At 36.5% G+C, this 18965-nt stretch overlaps 1 protein-coding gene across 5 annotated transcripts in view; it reads left to right on the top strand.

Annotated features, from left to right (window-relative positions):
• Positions 1-18965, top strand: part of PCMTD1 (protein-L-isoaspartate (D-aspartate) O-methyltransferase domain containing 1) — an 84543-nt gene that overhangs the window by 61836 nt on the left and 3742 nt on the right. For 3 of the 5 annotated variants that reach the window (XM_012508592.2, XM_003255948.4, XM_030795457.1), the window contains 2 exons: positions 7011-7182; positions 9118-9241. In XM_012508592.2, the coding sequence (XP_012364046.1) occupies positions 7129-7182; positions 9118-9241 (178 nt within the window). In that variant the 5' untranslated portion in view covers positions 7011-7128. Of the gene's footprint in view, positions 1-1074; positions 1267-7010; positions 7183-9117; positions 9242-13312; positions 13747-18965 lie in introns of those variants that run through there. The other 2 variants (XM_012508596.2, XM_030795458.1) reach the window with 2 other exon arrangements.

Genomic DNA, 18965 nt, shown 5'->3' with positions numbered 1-18965 from the left:
ACTATCCTAATTTTATTTTAAATTATATGTTCATTTTTCATATATGATTTGCATTTGAAAATTAGATGCTTCTGTATTCTGTCATCTTTTATTCACTTCATCTCTATGAGAATTACACTTATTTAAAGGAGTTTTCCTATATATAATTCATTATATATTCAATATTCCAAAATATTTCTCAAATATGTGAACATTTTGATATTTTAATATATGTTTAGAAGTAGTTTTATAATTGTTAGAGATTGTAAATATACTTTAAAGTTATGACAGATATGTAAATACATTTTAAAATTATGACAGACATTCAGATGTTGAGACAGAGAAATCCTTGAAAATAGTCATCAGGACTATTGGTTGTATGTTTTAACCTGTTAGAAATGGCATGGGGAAAAATTTCATGGCTTCAAACACATTTTTAGGAGAAGACATTGTTGAAATACAATTTCAGCAATAAAAGCCTCACCTTTATATGACTTACCTGTCACATTTCCTGTAAAATGTTTGGAGATTGTTTTTGTAACTATGAATTTCTCTGCTTTCTTTAATGAACAGTAACTGTATTTACTTGCAACACATTGCTTGGAATAATGCTTGAACTATTCTGAGATGAGTTTGATTCATTTGAAACGGAAAACACTTGAAAATGTAAAGTTTTGTTTTTCGAAAAGTTGTAATTAAATAGCTTAATTATTGATTGTAAGAGTCTTTGAATGGTATCAGTGTATCTGGAGATCAAGAGTTTAACATTTCCCTTGGTTTTCTTCACAATGGAAAAGTCTGAAGTTTTATTTTGTATTAATAAAGCAGTCATGGCTCTTAAAACTCAAAATGTGTATTTTGACAAAGTATTTCAAGAAAAAGAAGTTTTTTGATTTATTTGGCAGGTTGTTTTGGATGAGGTGTGAGAACAAGGTAGGATTCTTTTCCACGTCCTTGAAATTTCTTTATTCCACTGGAATAATTGTCTAAAATTTCAGTAACAGCATCCTGTGGCACATGATAAACTAGGTGTGCAAATTGTCAGCCCCACTTCAACAGTGTATTGAAGGGGAATGTTGTTTTTTCTACTCTCAGTCAGCTCCTAGACCTAGACTATCCGTCTAAGAGGGAAGCTACAGGGCAAGGCTAGGTCACCCTGATCTCCTAGCAGCTTATCAAAAGAATTATATGGGCAAGTTGGCAAGGTCCCTGCTGTGAACGAAATCATCTGTCCATCTCAAGATGAAGATATTCCAGCGTGCACCTATAAAGAAAACCACTGCTAAGGTAAGTGATTAGAATCCTGGTGTTATTTTGGGCAAGTGTTCATGTTCTAAACCAAGATATCTGTGTGCTCTATATTTTTTCATAAATGATTTTCAGGGTACATTTGATTAAGAGTATGTCAATTACTTTTCCTTATCTGCATAAGAGAATCTGAGAATATTCATTGGATTTTCAGGTTTAAATCAATAAATGATTATAAGCTTAGAATGAATGATTTTGTGGTTATTATACACATTTCAGGACTGTTGATTTTTTTTTCTTCTGTATGCATATAACATATTTTTGGTAGTGTAATTTAGGAGTGTGGGTCATCTCTATCTTGGAAATTTTGTTTTGAACATTTTTTTCAAAGAATAAAAATGATTGCTACTTTTTCTTTTACTTACAAACAAAATTTTAATGAACTCCTAAATCAAGTATAACAATTAGGGAAGGAACACACCAACCACTCTTTTACAAGTAATTATAAACACATAGTAAGTATCATTTTAGTAGACTTTTTGCCATTTTTTTCCTTCTCAGATTTCATTTATTGTGTCATTGATGTAAAAAGGTAGAATTCAGATTTTCTCTTTCACCGTTTTTAACCTAATGTGTGTAATTTTATAAATAGTGTAGTAGTATTTTGTAATAAACTGAGAACTTTCATTGAGTTTATTGTTCAGTCTTAGAGATTATACAGCAATTGTATTTGTAGTTTAAAATATGTCCTTTACCTCTATAGGTTTATGGAAACTTAGGTAAGACACAGCTTTCAGAAGATAGTCAAAGCCTAAGGAGGAAAAATGTTTATTTTCTTCTCTACTTTGGAAGAATCAATAGGAGTTGTAATTTACTCCGTTAGATAACATGGTAGCCACCATCTGTGTCTTGAATCAATCATCTAGTTATTCACATATATAAATATATATATGAATATCAGTAAACATTTACCTGAATTCTTTTTTTTCTTTGAGACAGGGTCTTGCTGTGCCATGGTCATAGCTCACCGTAGTTTCCAGCTTGTGGGCTCAAGCGATCCTCCCACCTTGGCCTTTGGAGTAGCTGGGACTATAGGCGCGTGCTACCATGCCTAACTGATTTAAAAAAAAAAAAAATTGTAGAGACAGGGTCTTGCCACATTGCCCAGACTGGTCTGGAACTCCTGGGCTCAAGTGGTATTCCTGCCTTGGCCTCTGAAAATGCTGGGATTACAGGAGTGAAGAACCACACCTGGCCTACCTGAAAAATTGTAATCATAGACTTTTGGAAAAAATATTAACTGAAATTTTGGCCGCTCTATAACCTGATTGGTATGAATTTGTTTACATGAAATGCTGTATAAAAATAAGTTATGGGTCGGGTGTGGTGGCTCACCCCTGTAATTCTAGCACTTTGGGAGGCCCAGGCAGGTAGATTGCCGGAGTTCAGGAGTTCAGAACCAGCCTGGGCAACATCTCTACTAGTACAGCCCCATCTCTACTAAAATACAAAAAATTAGCTGATTATGGTGGTCCACCTCTGTAGTCCCAGCTACTCGGGAGGCTGAGGCACAAGAATTGCTTGAACCCGACAGGTGGAGGTTGCAGTGAGCTAAGATCGCACCACTGCACTCCAGCCTGGGCAACAAAGCAAGACCCCCTCTCAAAATAAAAGTAAATAAATAGATAAATAAGTCGTGATATTAGTATCAGAATAGAAAACGTCTAAGATTCTTAACAGTGTGCCCAGTCAGAAAAGCCTAAGTTCATATTATAAGTACTTTATTGGAAAGTTATCCATAATCACTTTACAGATTGAAAAAAAGTAAGAATATGCAGTTTGAGAGCTTTTTTCTTTAACTGATTGTGAAGTTCCATGTATTATGGCTTGAAAAGGTTAAGCCGTACTTAAATAATAGTCCCTAGATAGGACACTAAAATTGGTAGTGTTACAGTTTTCTTTGTAGTGTGTTTGGCAGATGAGTTCTCTAATATGTTCTAGATTTTTTAGTGGCAACATTTAAAGATATCCTTTTTTGTCCAATTTTATTTATATCTTTCAATTTTTATTTTTAAATTTAGTAATAGTATATCCTTTTTTGAATATTGTCTTAAATTCAAGGAAACTTTCAAATTTGAGTATTCTGGTAAAGGAAATCAATTTAAACATGTTAAATGAAAGTATGAAGACCCCATTTGTGTTTCCTAGAAGTAGAGTTGCAATTACTAGAAATTTATTAATGTAGAGATTTGATTTTTCTCTGCAGTTATCCTTTGTATTAATAATTTCCCTTAGAAGTAGATATACTTGTTCTGCTTTACATTAGAGGGAAAAACATTCATGTTGTTTACTAGAATAATAAGGATGGTTGATTTGAGATCTTCAGAAAGGCCACCCTGGCCCAAGAAAAACCTGTCTTTTAGTTATAGGAGAGTTGATTATTCATTAGCGGTAAGAGTTTGTTTTGTTTTTCCTTTTTTGGCCTGTTAGGAAAAAAACTGTATTCTGTAACATGAAGCTCCAGTTATCATAGTAACCTTTTTAACAAAACATAAACCATTATATTACTACAGAGAAGTACCATAGGTGGCCGGTGGCAGTGGCTCACGCCTGTAATCCCAGCATTTTGGGAGGCTGGAGTGGGAGGATCACTTGAGGCCAGGAGTGTGAGAGCAGCCTGGGCAACATAGCAACACTCTGTGTCTATATTTTAAAACTTAAAACAATTAGAAGAAGTACCATAAGCATATGCTTTTTCTGTAACTTTATTTCTAGAAAAGCTTCTCTTCTACTCCTGAGATTTTTGTGATTAGCATATTTAATTTGTCAAATTTGGGTTCATATTCAACGTTGGTAGGTAGAAAAGTTAAAACATTTATGTTTCTTTTTTAAATTTAGTTCATTTATTTAATAAATGTATTTTGAGGACTAATAGGTGATGGAGATACAATTAAATTCAGAAGAAATATTCAAAGACAGCAGGAAAATAAATTTTAAAAATGTTTCAAAGGGAAGATTGTGTTAAGAAAGTATTAGAAGCAACTCTTTATTAAGTAAAAGGATAGTTATTTAGTATTTTCATTTTAGGTGACTATTAAGTATGTATATTTTAATATACAAATATAAAGAATTAGATATTTTACATTGTTCTAAAAAGTCTCTGAAAACCCATGTGCATTACAGATTATCTAAACTTGAACTAGCCACATTTTAAGGGTTTACTCGCCACAGTGGTTGGTGGCTTTCATTTTGATAGTGCAGCTCTAGATTGTCCTGTCTCATCTTTCAGATCCCAGCTTGCCATTTCTCAGGGAGCCCTTCTCTGATCCCCATGCCTGTCAGTTTCCCTTTAGAGCATTTATCACAGTTGTAATTTATATTTCAATTAATGGAATTGTTCAATGTTTGTCTCTTCCATTCGACATAGACACGAGTGTCTCCCATTGTATTCTCAGTCATTGCACGAAGCTAGTGCTCAATAAATAGTATTTGACTGAAGGAAGTGTGCAATTAGTGGTATAAGGTAACTTGCCCAGTGTCACACATTTAATTTTAGAATCACACACTAAATTATTTCTAATTTATTTTGCTGTGATGAACATGTATATAATACCACGAATTAATGAAAAGGGGTTTTAATTGTAAGTTGTCATTACCTGTAATGGTGATTTCCTTGGCAATAGTTCTGTAAGCTACCACATATTTTTAACTAGTAGGAAGCTTTTAAAACTGTAAGCATATTTTTTAGTTGATTTAACATATTTGATAAAGTGGTTTAATAATTCAAAAATTTTTAATTATTTAAATTCCCTAGTCACATTCATCCTGAAAATTATGAGGTTGAAATAAATTATGATAAAATTAAAGCATTTAAAATGAATTTCTATAAGATTTTTAGATAGACCTTACTGAAATAGTCCAACTTATTTTTAAAGAATGCTTACTGTGAATTTGATAAGGTGATTAAACCATGTGATATACTGTATCTAATTACTTAAAAGCCAAAAATTATATTTTGCCTGTATTTTAAACAATCCGAGATTATGGCATAGTTTTGAGTATAAAAGAGAAGTTAAATATGATTCTCTAACCTAGGTAAATTCACATTTTGTGTGTGCTGTGCAAGCAGAAAAGATGAGATACTATTAAAGAATTGAGTAAGATTTCATTGCAAAGCTGGTATTTCAACTATGTCTTGAAGGGATATCAGGCATTTATTAAGGGTAGAAGGAGAGGGGGAGGATATTTTAAGTTAAGGGAACAGCACAAACACAGATGCAGGATTTCAAAACACTGTGATGGTTCCTGTAAGGAATTAGAAGCAAGTAATTCAATCTACCTGCAGAGTAGTATGTTGAGGCTGGGGCAGAGACAGGAAAGGAGTCTAGTAGAACGACTTGATGGTAGACTCATAAAGATTCCCCCACGTAGCACTCCTAGGAGCTTGAACTTATCCTACGCAGTAGAGAGCAAAGGGATGGAAGAGAGCCCTGAAAAATGTGATCAGTGAGGTGACAGTTAAAGAAATAATGGGGCATGGACTGCCTTAGCGTGGGGGCATGAAGACAATAGTACAGGGACACCCTTGACCCTTCCCACCCCACCTTTTATCCCCTTCCACCAAAAAGACAAAAAATGAAAGACAGGGCATATATTCTGGTAAATTTTCTTCTTTGGGAAATAGATGTTTATAATGTGTCTGTGTTTTAGTGACTCTGAATGGAAACTTATTGTGTAGTAAGTCTATTAATTACTAAAGGACAGGATATATTTTACAGAGTAAAAATGATTGTGATTCAAATCAGTGTTATTTTTCACTGCATGCCAAACCTTTTAATATAAATTATTTCATCCTCAAATAATAGTGTGCTTTTGCTCTATGATCATATTAACTTTATTCAACTTAAAAGTAAAAGGGTACGAATTAATTTTAAAAAGATTGCCTGTTTTATTAGTGCATTGGGGTTTTAATTACGTTTATATTAGAGCCTGTTTTCAGTTTTGTTTATCAAAATTTAAGAAATAAAGTAGAAGTCCAAATAGGATAGTTTGTAAAAGCATAACTCTGTGTACCATGAACCAACACTGTTATCAGGAACAAGCAGCCCGGATAAAATACCTTTGAAATCATATCTCTTGTTGCTTAGGGAGATCATCGGGGCCAAAGCAGCAACATGAAAAAAATAGTATTAATTCTGGTCTTTGTCCCATTCAGTAATGTTCCTCAGCCAAAATTTATTAGAAACTCTTCCTAACCTTACTGGTTGCAGGGGTATGTGGTCAGGACAGTCGTATCTTTTTCTGATAAAGCTCTCCCACTTTTACCTTCAGCAAAAATGTCAAACTGAGATGAATTCTATACAAACCCTTCTCATTTCTGCTGGCCCCTCACCTTTTTTGGAAAGGACAATGCAAAGTGAAGCATTTTCTCATTTATTGATCCTTATGATTCTCATTGTTATATTATTTTGGGGGTGTCACAATATTGAGGTTGTGATGGGCTTTTCATTATATTTATTTCTGAAGACCTAAGTGAGGTTTCAGTGTGGCCAAAAATGTTAATGTTTTGAAAACACATGTCCGTCCTATGTCATTGATAATAAAACAATATATTTGATGAGTGCTAAACTTAATAAATATTATATTTAAATAAAGTTTACAATCATTTTATCCTTATAATTAATTTTGGTGACTTCATTATTTCAAAGGACTGGATTATGGTAAATTTTTTAGATCTAATGTTTTGCTTAAATGAATTAAAATATGTTTGTTTTTCAATGCAGATTTGAGTTCTGTGAACCTGCATTTGTTGTTGGTAATTGCCTCCAGATAGCATCTGACAGTCATCAGTATGATCGAATTTATTGTGGAGCTGGAGTCCAGAAAGACCATGAAAACTACATGAAAATATTACTAAAAGTTGGAGGCATATTAGTCATGCCTATAGAGGATCAGGTAACTTCCACTCCTTTTCTTTAGTGGCCTAGGAAGCAAGCACATTTGTTTAAGGTTAAGAAATTTTATTCAGTGAAAGGTATATTGTAACTTTTAAAGAAAAAATTACTTTTCACCAGGTCTATCTTATTTGTTAAGAAAAAACTTGAAACATCTTAATTATTTAAACAAAGGAGATAGAGAAAAGATCTCTACTATGACTAGAGGTAACTTGGGCTTTCAACTCAGCTCAGCTACTCCCTGTGCCTGGTGTTCAGCAAGCTGCTTCCTCCTTTGTTTTGCTTACCCAAAAGCTGAATGTGATGTAGTTGCTCAGTTTCCCATATTCTTCAGTTCTTTGAACATATTGAAAGGAAATCCTAGCCAGGCATGGTGGTGCACGCCTGTAATCTCAGTGCTTTGGGAGGCTGAGGCAGGCAGATAGCTTGAGCCCAGGAGTTCAAGACCAGTCTGGGCAACATGGTGAAACCCCATCTCTACAAACAGATACAAAAATTATCCAGGCGTGGTGATGGACCTGTAGTCTCAGCTACTCAGAAGGCTGAGGTGGGAGGATCACTTGAGCCCGGGAGGTTGAGGCTGCAGTGTGCCATGATCGTGCCTCTGTATCCAGCCTGGGTGACAAAGTGAGACCCTGTCTCAGAAAAGAAAAGAAATCCTGTTTGTGGTTTGATTTTGAACTACTTAACTTCGTTAATAAAACAAGTGAACTAAAAAAACTTCATTAGTACTGAATAGACTCATTTGAAAATATTCTGCAGCTATTTATGAACATTTTTAAATTTATTTTTTTAGCCTTGGTTTGGAATTATTAGGTATAATGTATAAAATACTAATTTACTCAGAAAATGGGTATACCTTTCAAAAGCAAATTACTTTAAAAAGTTAATAAAAACACATTTAAAAAATATCTCTAATATTCACATTAACTGAAATCTGAAATGTTTAAAATAACCTTGTAGTTGTGTAGTAGAGGTGGAGTATCTAAGATGACTGGGACCTAGCATGATAGTTGTGGAGTTTATACATCTTGGGGGTCCCTTAACATCACCATGTGTCGTTGGCAGCTCAGTGGATCTCACTATCACCATGTACTGTGCTGTGTAGCAAGTCATTTGTCAGATATTAAAAAGGCAGAGTATGTAAATATTCATTTTTAAAAGTTCATGGAAAAATGTTATTAGAATGCTTCCAGGGCTTAAACTCCCAGTTAAACAATTTGTTTTTTGTTTTGTTTTCCTTTAACGATACATTTTCAAATACGTAAAATGTGACTTCCTCATCAATATTTTGTTAAACATTTACTCTATACTATTTTACAAACATCAAATGTAATAACGAGCTTCTTTTTGTGATAGAAGTTGAATATACTAATTAAACTTGAACAAGATGTGTATTGAGCTAATATTTTTTTCCTGTGACCAGTGATGGGCGTTTGCTGAAATGATAAAACTCCTAGTCTCTTTGTAATTACATTTATTTGTGAAATATCAAGTTGGGGGTCGAATTAGAATCTGTATTCCATTAATATCATGGAAGAGCATGAAGTCAACATGTAGTCAAAATATGGTCTTATTAATATAATGCCTTAACCAAATTACTGAACCTGTCTCAGACATGTATTTTGAAAGGCAATGGCATGTATAGATGGTAGTGCTTCTCCTAGACACTGTCAGACCACAGATCTAACATTGCAGACTCACTTGGCCATATTTGAGTATCCCATTTGCATTAAAATATCTGTATTAACAGCAAATATTTTCATTCCTTTTATATCTTATAGTAAATATTTAAATGGAATTAATTTGGTCACATTTAAATATAAGTGATTGTGTAGCTCTAACTGGCAGTTAAAACAAAGTTTTGACTGTAAGGTGACCACATTGTTGGGATTAAGCTGTTCACTTTCTTTCTTTCTTTTTTTTCTCTAAATAGTTAACACAAATTATGCGGACTGGACAGAACACTTGGGAAAGTAAAAATATCCTTGCTGTTTCATTTGCTCCACTTGTGCAACCAAGTAAGAATGATAATGGCAAACCAGATTCTGTAGGACTCCGTAAGTAGCTCTTCATATTTTCTGATTGAATTATGACTTACGGTGTTTGGCTTTTATGCTTGGGATTTAAGACTATGTAATTATGAAGAATTAAATACTTATGCAGTAAGATATTTGGTGGATTTATTCAACTTTTTTTTTTTTTTTTTTTTGGAGACAGAGTCTTGTTCTGTTGCCCAGGCTCGAGTGCAGTGGTGCCATGTCGGCTCACAGCAACGTCTGCCTCCTGGGTTCAAGCGATTCTTGTGCCTCAGACACCCAAGTAGGTGGGATTATAGGTGTGCACCACCACACCTGGCTAATTTTTGTATTTTTAGAAGAGACGCTGTTTCACCATGTTGGCCAGGCTGGTCTCAAACACCTGATCCACCCATCTCAGCCTCCCAAAGTGCTGGGATTATAGGCGTGAGCCACCCACGCTGGGCCTCAATTTTTTTTTTTTTTCTTTTGGTAAAATAAAGCCCTCACCTTACACCAGACACTGTTAGCTACCTTCATGGAAACATAAGAAGAAGGGGCAGGTCAAACCAAAACCAAAGTTATTAATTATAGTTTGTGATGTGGTGGCAAGTTACTAGTTGTGGGAAGGGCATCTACTATAGGTATGGTGGTAAGGAAGAACTTTCTGCCAAGGCAACATCTAAATTATGACCAGAATGATATAAAAGAACTTGCCACATCAAGATTTAGTGGCAGCATTTTTTCATACAGAGAGACAAATACAAAAGGCTTTAGGCTGAAGAGAACTTTGGTCGTTCCCAGATCAGGCATAAGGTCCAGAGTGGTGGAAGCTCATTGGCTGGCTGGCTGTGGAGGGTGGATTATCATAGGGAAAAAAGGCAGGCAGGCCAGTCAGGTGGCTTTTCTTACACCCACAGGAGAGTGGGTGTTGGTGTGGATAGTGTTGTCTAAAGGCAGAAGAATAGCTGACTCGGGAGTGTGGGTGGAGGGAAAAGAGGAATTTGTTTTCCCTTGAGGCTAGCTGAGTGCTGGCATTATTTACTGTTGCTAGGAAGACTGGAAGTGGCATAATTTGGAAATAGGTATAGAAAGATCTGACATTTTCCTTTCACCGTGTTTGAGTTGTCTGTTAACCATACAGACAAATGTCAGGTGGCACAAACCTGCTTCATGAGCAAGTTATAAATGGAGACCCCTCAACGTGAACATGGCATTTTAGGCTAGGGTTAGATAGAAATGGATGAGATCACTTAGCGGAGAGTGGAGATAAAGAGGAGATATTGGAGTTGGACCTGAGGTCCACCAATTTAGCGATAAAATGGAGGAAAATGGATTAGCAAAGGAGGGGCCAATAAAGGTGGTGGGGGCAAACTAAGGTCAGGTCCCCAGGGTGTTGAAAACCAAGAAAGAAAAGTTTCAAGGAGGGAGTGATCAACCTAATGGGGCAAATGAGAGCTTGAAATGGAGAGGAGAGGGTGGTATTAATTGGTCTGGCTTAGATCATAGTTTTTTTAACCATGAGGTAAAATTATTTACCAAAAAGGAACCTCTTGACTTAGTTTGCCTTTTAAATGAATTTATTGCATAGGAATTTGGGTTTATAGAAAGATACAATTTTATTTTCAGTGTTCATGCTACTCTCTTTTGAGCTGCATGACTTTGGGACTTTTGGGGTGTTTGTGAAAATTATATGGAGTAATACTTGTTTTGTTTTTACGATGGAGTCTCACTCTGTCACCCAGGCCGTAATGCAGTGGCACGATCTCGGCTCACTGCAATCTCCACCTCCTGGGCTCAAGCAATTATCCTGCCTCGGCCTCCTGAGTAGCTGGGATTACAGGCTCCCACCACCATGCTCGCCTAGTTTTTTGTATTTAGTAGAGACCGGGTTTCACAACCCTTGCATTAGACAGACCCAACCACCCACCCAGTTTCAGGCAGTGGCGCCAGCCTGCCACCATGGGAGTCTGCCTGTAAATACATGGTGAATAGAGCCTAGTCAATGTGTGTGACTCCCAGACGAAAGTAGGTACATCCCAGAGGAAAAGAGAAAGGAATGACAGCCAAACATGGCCAGCTGCTTTTTACACACCTGAAATATACAAGCCTAGCCATTCCTCCACCCTTGGGAAGAATGTGTGCAATGATGCAGAGAGGCTCACATGGCTCTGTGGTGAGTGTTGCTTGCTGAGAGTGTTAGTGGCATAAATGTTTCTTCAGCTTGACCTTGGGAGAGTGCTTTGCAAACATTTTTCTCTAATGGGAGCCACCATCAAAGGACATATGTTGACCACTCTTCACAGATTTGTGAGAGTCATAGATTCTGATTCTGTGCTCTTATTGTGATCTCATTTAGAAAGAAATTAAGCAGTCAGTTCTAAAAAATGTTCAACCTTTCATAATTCAGAAAATGTTAGCAATCAGTTTTTTCAAATATACTTGTTAGTAATGTATACTTTCGCTACTTACAAAAAGGATTTTAATCCATATATAACAATCCATATAAAACAAGAAAATTAAAGCTAAAATAAGAATGATAAAAAACAAAGGATTCATAAGGGAGACTGGAAACATGAAGTTACTGTGTTGAAATGTTTATTTAAACTTCCTGTCTAGTCAAAAACGGGTATCACTGGGTATGCTCTGGGACACAGAAAAGTACAGGACATCCATTTCTTTCTAGCACCAGAATCAGTGATTATCACTTGGCTGTGTATGCATTATATGATTATTTCCATGAAGTCTACTTCTTAGTAGACTACAGATGCTCCTTAGTAGACTACAGATTATTGTAAATCATAAATATTGTAAGTGGAAAATGGATTTAATGCTGGCAACACAGCAGATGGTCCCCAACTTATGATGGTTCAACCTTACTTGGTTGCAAAAGTGATGCTTGTTTAGTAGAAACCACAACCCCATCATGAGACATAAGGAGCTCCTCAGCTTAAGGTGGGGTTACATCCTGATAAACACATTGTAAAGTGGAAAAATCCTACATTGAACCATTGTAAGTCAGGGACTATCTGTGTACTCCATCTATTTATGCTATATTAGTACTATTTATTATAGTAGACTGTACTATAGTTACTGGTCCCTACTTAAACTCCTTGCAACAATAGTAACAAAACTGTTTTCTCCTTCCTAGTTTTCAAACACTAGAATTATAGTTTATGATAATTTTGTTTAAATTATCCTAACTCGATCGGAAGTAATAAAAGGAAGTAATGAAAAAAATTTTCTGACACAGCTTGGCTTTGACCGTGACCCAACATAAGTATCATACCTAGGAATGCTTATAGAATCCCTTGTTGATTTCTGTGCAGCAGCTGTTTAACTATTTTACTTTGTAACTGACATTGTTAAAATCTCAGAATTCTATCAGTAGTCATTCCATTTTTTATCTGATAGTTTTCTTAGTTTATTTTAGAAGCATTTTGGTTATAAATATGGTTTTATAATAACATAATTCATTAATGACATAGATAATATGCTATGAATGCACAATTTCCATTTTCCCTCATTTTAAGAATTTCAACACAAATCTAAGTAGCTGGTAAGACTGCCATTGGTTGGATTGAATGACATTTGTAACTGTGAATGTAAAATAGGAATAAATTCAATAGAATAGGGTAAAATGGAGAGGAGCCTAAATTTAAAAAAAAATCCATTTCACCTCTGAAATATTTACAGACTAAATGATACATCTATAAATATTTCATCAAAATAATCTGGGGGTGGTGATGGGAAGAGTGATAATTGTTGAAGCTGAGTGCCCAGATATATGGGAGTTATTAAACCATTGACTCTTTTCTGTGTATACAGTCGTCCCTCCTTATCCTTGGGGGTATGTTCCATTACCCTCCAGGGGATGCCTGGGCCTGCAAATAGTACAAAATCCTATATATATTATGTTTTTTTATCTGATAACTGAGGCAGCTGCTAAGTTACTAACAGGTGGGTGGTATGTATGGTGCGGAAATGGTAGACAGAGGGGTGATTCACATCCCAGGCAGGACAGCATGCAATTATACTACACTACTCAGAACAGCTCACAATTTAAAACATATGAATTGCTTATTTCTCAAATTTTCCATTTAATATTTTCAGACCTTGGTTGACCATAGAAAGCGGAAACCGTGGAAAGTGAAACTGTGCATAAAGGGAGACTACTGTACTTGAAATTCTACAATAAGGAGAAAAGTCATCAGTAACCAACAGTAACTTATAAAAATAAGTCAGGAATTATGTGAATTTCTAAAAAATAAAAGCTTCATACAGTAATATTCAGAGCATGAAAAAAGTTTTGAAAATTGATATTTGCCAAAATTTAATAGGATGTGTGGAGAATAAGTTTTTGTGGGTGTGTAGAAGTAAGTCAAAATAGCTTTCTGTTGAGAGGACATTATTCCTTAATTGCAGGAAATTAAAATATGAAAGAATGCGACTACAAAAAAACCCAAAAATTATATATACATAAATTCTTTGCCAAATGTATCTTGTAGTAATCAAATTGCTCATATTAAACAACTTACTAAAGTGGAGTCATAATTTTTCATCTTGATTGACCACTAATTTTATTACATTTAAAAATCCTATTTCTTTCTGTGGTTTTTTTGTTTGGGGTTGAGGAGAAGACATTCTAAAAAGAAAGATGCATTGTTTAAAGTTCAGGGGCAGAAGAGACTTCATAAATTGTAGGACTATATCACATTGAGCTATATGAAGTTGCTGTTTTTGAAGGTCATAAAAGACCCCCAAATCATTAGTTTTGTATGGTTCAACCTAAATAAAATGCCCTTTTCAACCTTTGTTAACAAAAATGATTTCTGACTCCTAGGCTCCTATACAATCTACATACAGCCTACGTTTTGGGAAACAAATGGAGCCTAAATGTGTGTGTTGGAGATAACCTGAACTGTAATTTTGGAGTAAAAGTTTATTTTATTTTTTATTATATTTTAAGTTCTGGGGTACATGTGCAGAATGTGCAGTTTTGTTACATAGGTATACATGTGCCATGGTGGTTTGCTGTACCCATCAACCCATGACCTACATTAGGTATTTCTCCTAATGCTATCCCTCCCGTCCTCTAGCCCCCCATCCCTTGACAGGCCCTGGTGTGGTTATGTTCCCCTACCTGTGTCCATTTGTTCTCGTTCAACTCCCAGTTATGAGTGAGAACATGCAGTGTTTGGTTTTTGGTTCTTGTGATAGTTTGCTGAGAATGATGGTTTCCAGCTTCATCCATGTTCCTGCAAAGGACATGAACTCATCCTTTTTTATGGCTGCATAGTATTCCATGGTATATATGTGCCACATTTTCTTTTATCCAGCCTATCATTGATGGACATTTTGGTTGGTTCCAAGTCTTTGCTCTTGTGAATAGTGCCACAATAAACATACATGTGCATGTGTCTTTATAGTAGAATGATTTATAATCCTTTGGGTATATACCCAGTAATGGGATTGCTGGGTCAAATGGTATTTCTAGTTCTAGATCCTTGAGGAATCGCCACACTGTCCTCCACAATGGTTGAACTAATTTACACTCCCACCAACAGTGTAAAAGCGTTCCTATTTCTCGACATCCTCTCCAGCATCTGTTGTTTCCTGACTTTTTAATGATTGCATTCTAACTGGCATGAAATGGTATTTCATTGTGGTTTTGATTTGCATTTCTTTAATGACCAGTGATGATGAGCATTTTTGTATGCTTGTTGGTTGCATAAATGTCTTCTTATGAGAAGTGTCTGTTCATATCCTTTGCCCACTTTTTGATGGGGTTTTTTTCTTGTAAATTTCTTTGTAGATTCTGCATGTTAGCCCTTTGTCAGATGGATGGATTGCAAATTTTTTCTCCCATTCTGTAGGTTGTCTGTTCACTCTGATGATAGTTTCTTTTGCTGTGCAGAAGCTCTTTAGTTTAATTAGATACGATTTGTCAATTTTGGCTTTTGTTGTCATTGCTTTTGGTGTTTCAGACATGGAGTCTTTGCCCATGCCTGTGTCCTGAATGGTATTGCCTAGGTTTTCTTCTAGGATTTTTATGGTTTTATGTCTTAGATTTAAGTCTTTAATCCATCTTGAGTTGATTTTTGTGTAAGGTATAAGGAAGGGGTGCAGTTTCAGTTTTCTGCATATGGCTAGCCAGTTTTCCCAACACCATTTATTAAATAGGGAATCTTTTCCCCATTGCTTGTTTTTGTCAGGTTTGTCAAAGATCAGATGGTTGTAGATGTGTAGTGTTATTTCTGAGGCCTCTGTTCTCTTCCATTGGTCTGTATATCTGTTTTGGTACCATACCATGCTGCTTTGGTTACTGTAGTCTTGTGGTATAGTTTGAAGTCAGGTAGTGTGATGCCTCCAGCTTTGTTCTTTTTGTTTAAGATTGTCTTGGCTATGCAGGCTCTTTTTGGGTTCCATATGAAGTTTAAAGTAGTTTTTTCCAGTTCTGTGAAGAAAGTCAATGGTAGCTTGATGGGAATAGCATTGAATCTATAAATTACTTTGGACAGTATGGCCATTTTCATGATATTGATTCTTCCTATCCATGAGCATGGAATGTTTTTCCATTTGTTTGTGTCCTCTCTTATTTCCTTGAGCAGTGGTTTGTAAGTTCTCCTTGAAGAGGTCCTTCACATCCCTTGTAAGTTGTATTCCTAGGTATTTTATTCTCTTATTAGCAATTGTGAATGGGAGTTCACTCATGATTTGGCTCTCTGTTTGTCTGTTATTGATGTGTAGGAATGCTTGTGATTTTTGCACACTGATTTTGTATCTGAGACTTTGCTAAAGTTGCTAATCAGCTTAAGAAGATTTTGGGCTGAGACGATGGGGTTTTCTAAATATACAATCATGTCATCTGCAAACAGAGACAATTTGACTTCCTCTCTTCCTATTTGAATACGCTTTATTTCTTTCTCTTGACTGATTGCCTTGGCCAGAACTTCCAATACTATGTTGAATAGGAGTGGTGAGAGAGTACATCCTTGTCTTGTGCTGGTTTTCAAAGGGCATGCTTCCAGTTTTTGCCCATTCAGTATGCTATTGGCTGTGGGTTTGTCATAAATAGCTCTTATTATTTTGAGATACGTTGCATCGATACCTAGTTTATTGAGAGTTTTTAGCATGAAGGGGTGTGGAATTTTGTTGAAGGGCTTTTCTGCCTCTATTGAGATAGTCATATGGTTTTTGTCATTGGTTCTGTTTATGTGATGGATTATGTTTATTGATTTGCATATATTGAACCATCCTTGCATCCCAGGGAGGAAGCAGACTTGATTGTGCTGGATAAGCTTTTAGATGTGCTGCTGGATTCAGTTTGCCAGTATTTTATTGAGGATTTTTGCATTGATGTTCATCAGGGATATTGGCCTGAAATTTTCTTTTTTTGTTGTGTCTCTGCCAGGTTTTGGTATCAGGATGATGCTGGCCTCATAAAATGAGTTAGGGAGGATACCCTCTTTTGCTATTTAAATTTAAAATAAGTTTTCCTAGCAGTCAGGATTAGTATTGTCTCATCTGTTAAATCCTAATCTCATAACTGGAGGCATTGGAAATGAGACTGTTAAGGAATAGACAATATGGAGGATGTTTAAATAATTAGGAATGAGACTTATATAAAAGGTTTTGTGTCATTCAAAGGAACTTTTTTTTTAAAATTGTTTGAGGCAGGGTCTCACTCTGTTGCCCAGTCTGGAGTGCAGTGGCATGACCATGGCTCACTGCAGCTTCGACCTACCCAGGCTCAGATGATCCTCCCATCTCAGCCTACTGACTAGCTGGGACTACAGGCGTGTACCACCATGCCCGGCTAATTTTTCTCTTTTTTTGTAGAGATGGGATTTCACCATGTTGCCCAGACTGATCTCAAGATCATGGGCTCAAGTGATTCACCTGCTTCAGCCTCTCAAAGTGCTGGGATTACAGGCTTGAGCCATTGTGCCTGGCCCAAAAGAACTTTTAAATGAAGCTCACATGAATGCTACTTCAGGAGTTCTGAGTGTTAGCAGCTACCAAAGTCAAGTCTGAATCTTTTTCCGTGGTGGGTCCAGTTGGTCTTGATAAATTTCAGGTATTCCTCAGATGATTTAGGATTGAAAGATACATCACTGGAATAGCACACAGCGTTGGCAAAGGAAGAACATAATTACGGTGTTGGCAGAGAATACCAGTAACAGAAAAATTCAAGAGCCAAGATCAGCTGAAAAGACTGATACAGTTTCTATTTCCTAGCTCCTTTATAATTTCTAAAACTTTAGGGTAAATTTATCCTTCACTCTGTCCCTTTACAGAGCTCTCTCAGGCTTTGTTCTGGGTGCTTTCCTCTACTCTTAGTCTTTGCATGTCACGGTGGGCTGATGACGTGAGATTAGCATCTCCAGCCCCGACCTTGCCCCTGAGCTCCAGAGTCATGATCTTATGGTGGCTTATGGTGGGAAAGGCAGCATACACTCTGCAGTCAAAACCTGCATTCAGTACGTAATCTCTTAGCATTCAGTTATTACTTGTAAAACATTGAAAATGGTGATGAGTATAACATTGTAGTTGTTATTATTATCTCTGAAATCTCCACTTTGGATAAGTGATAGACAATTCACATCTAACACAAACTAAGTACATTTCTAAATTTTTTTCTCAACCTGTTCGCCCCTGTATCTTTGTCATGTTAGTCACTGATACCAGCATCTGCCCAGTTGCTCAGGCCAAAACCTTAGATGTTTTCCTTGATTATTTTTTTTCCCTCCCTCATCCCCTACAGCCAATCCTTTTCCATCCTATCTTCAAAATATATTATACCTGAAATTTGTCCATCTCTCCCATCTACACTGCCACCCTCCGTCAGAGTGTGTTCATATTTCTAGTGGATTACCAAAGTATTCCAGCTGATCTCGTGCTCCCAACTTTATCTGCACTAGTCTTCCTTCGGCTCCTTGAACATGCTAAGCTCGTTTACCTTTTAGGTTCCCCCTGCCCCCAAGATGTTTACATGGCTGTTATATCATCTAGATCTTAGCTAGGACAGGATCTTCTCAGGGAGACCTTTATGACCACCCAATAGAAAGCAACCAGGGCCAGGCGTGGTGGCTCACGCCTGTAATCCCAGCACTTTGGGAGGCCAAGGTGGGCGGATCACAAGGTCAGGAGATTGAGACCATCCTGGCTAACACGGTGAAATCCCATCTCTACTAAAAATACAAAAAATTAGCCTGGTGTGGTGGCACATGCCTGTAGTCCCAGCTACTTGGGAGGCTGAGGCAGGAGAATCGCTTGAACCTGGGAGGCGAAGGTTGCAGTAGCTGAGATCACGCCACTGCACTCCAGCCTGATGACAGAGCGAAACTCCGTCTCAAAAAAAAAAGAAAGAAACCAGAACCCCACTTTCTATCATATCATTGGCGTTTTGCTTTTTTTCTTGTATTCCTTATTTTTCTTCTTTATAATTGATTTTTGTTTACCAACTCCTCCCTGATTATGCAAATTGCATAAGTGCAGGGAGTGTAGACTTGGTAGTCTGAATCATCCAGTGTGTCTGCATGGGTTCTTTAACAGTGCCTGGCAGATATAGGTTAATACTTACTTGATGAATGAATGTTAAATAACTTAGTGAACAATTTTGGAAGATGGGCAGAGCAGATGGTTTTTGTACATTTTTACATGTAGAGGGCCGGGCATGATGGCTTACCCCTGTAACCCCAATATTTGGGGAGGCTGAGATGAGAGGATCACATGAGCTCAGGAGTTAAAGAGACCTGCCTAG

Source organism: Nomascus leucogenys, chromosome 16 (assembly GCF_006542625.1).
Source record: "Nomascus leucogenys isolate Asia chromosome 16, Asia_NLE_v1, whole genome shotgun sequence".
NCBI classification, from domain to species: domain Eukaryota; kingdom Metazoa; phylum Chordata; class Mammalia; order Primates; family Hylobatidae; genus Nomascus; species Nomascus leucogenys.
The sequence above is the reverse complement of the archived record's forward strand: the minus strand, read 5'-3'. Positions and strand labels throughout refer to the sequence as shown.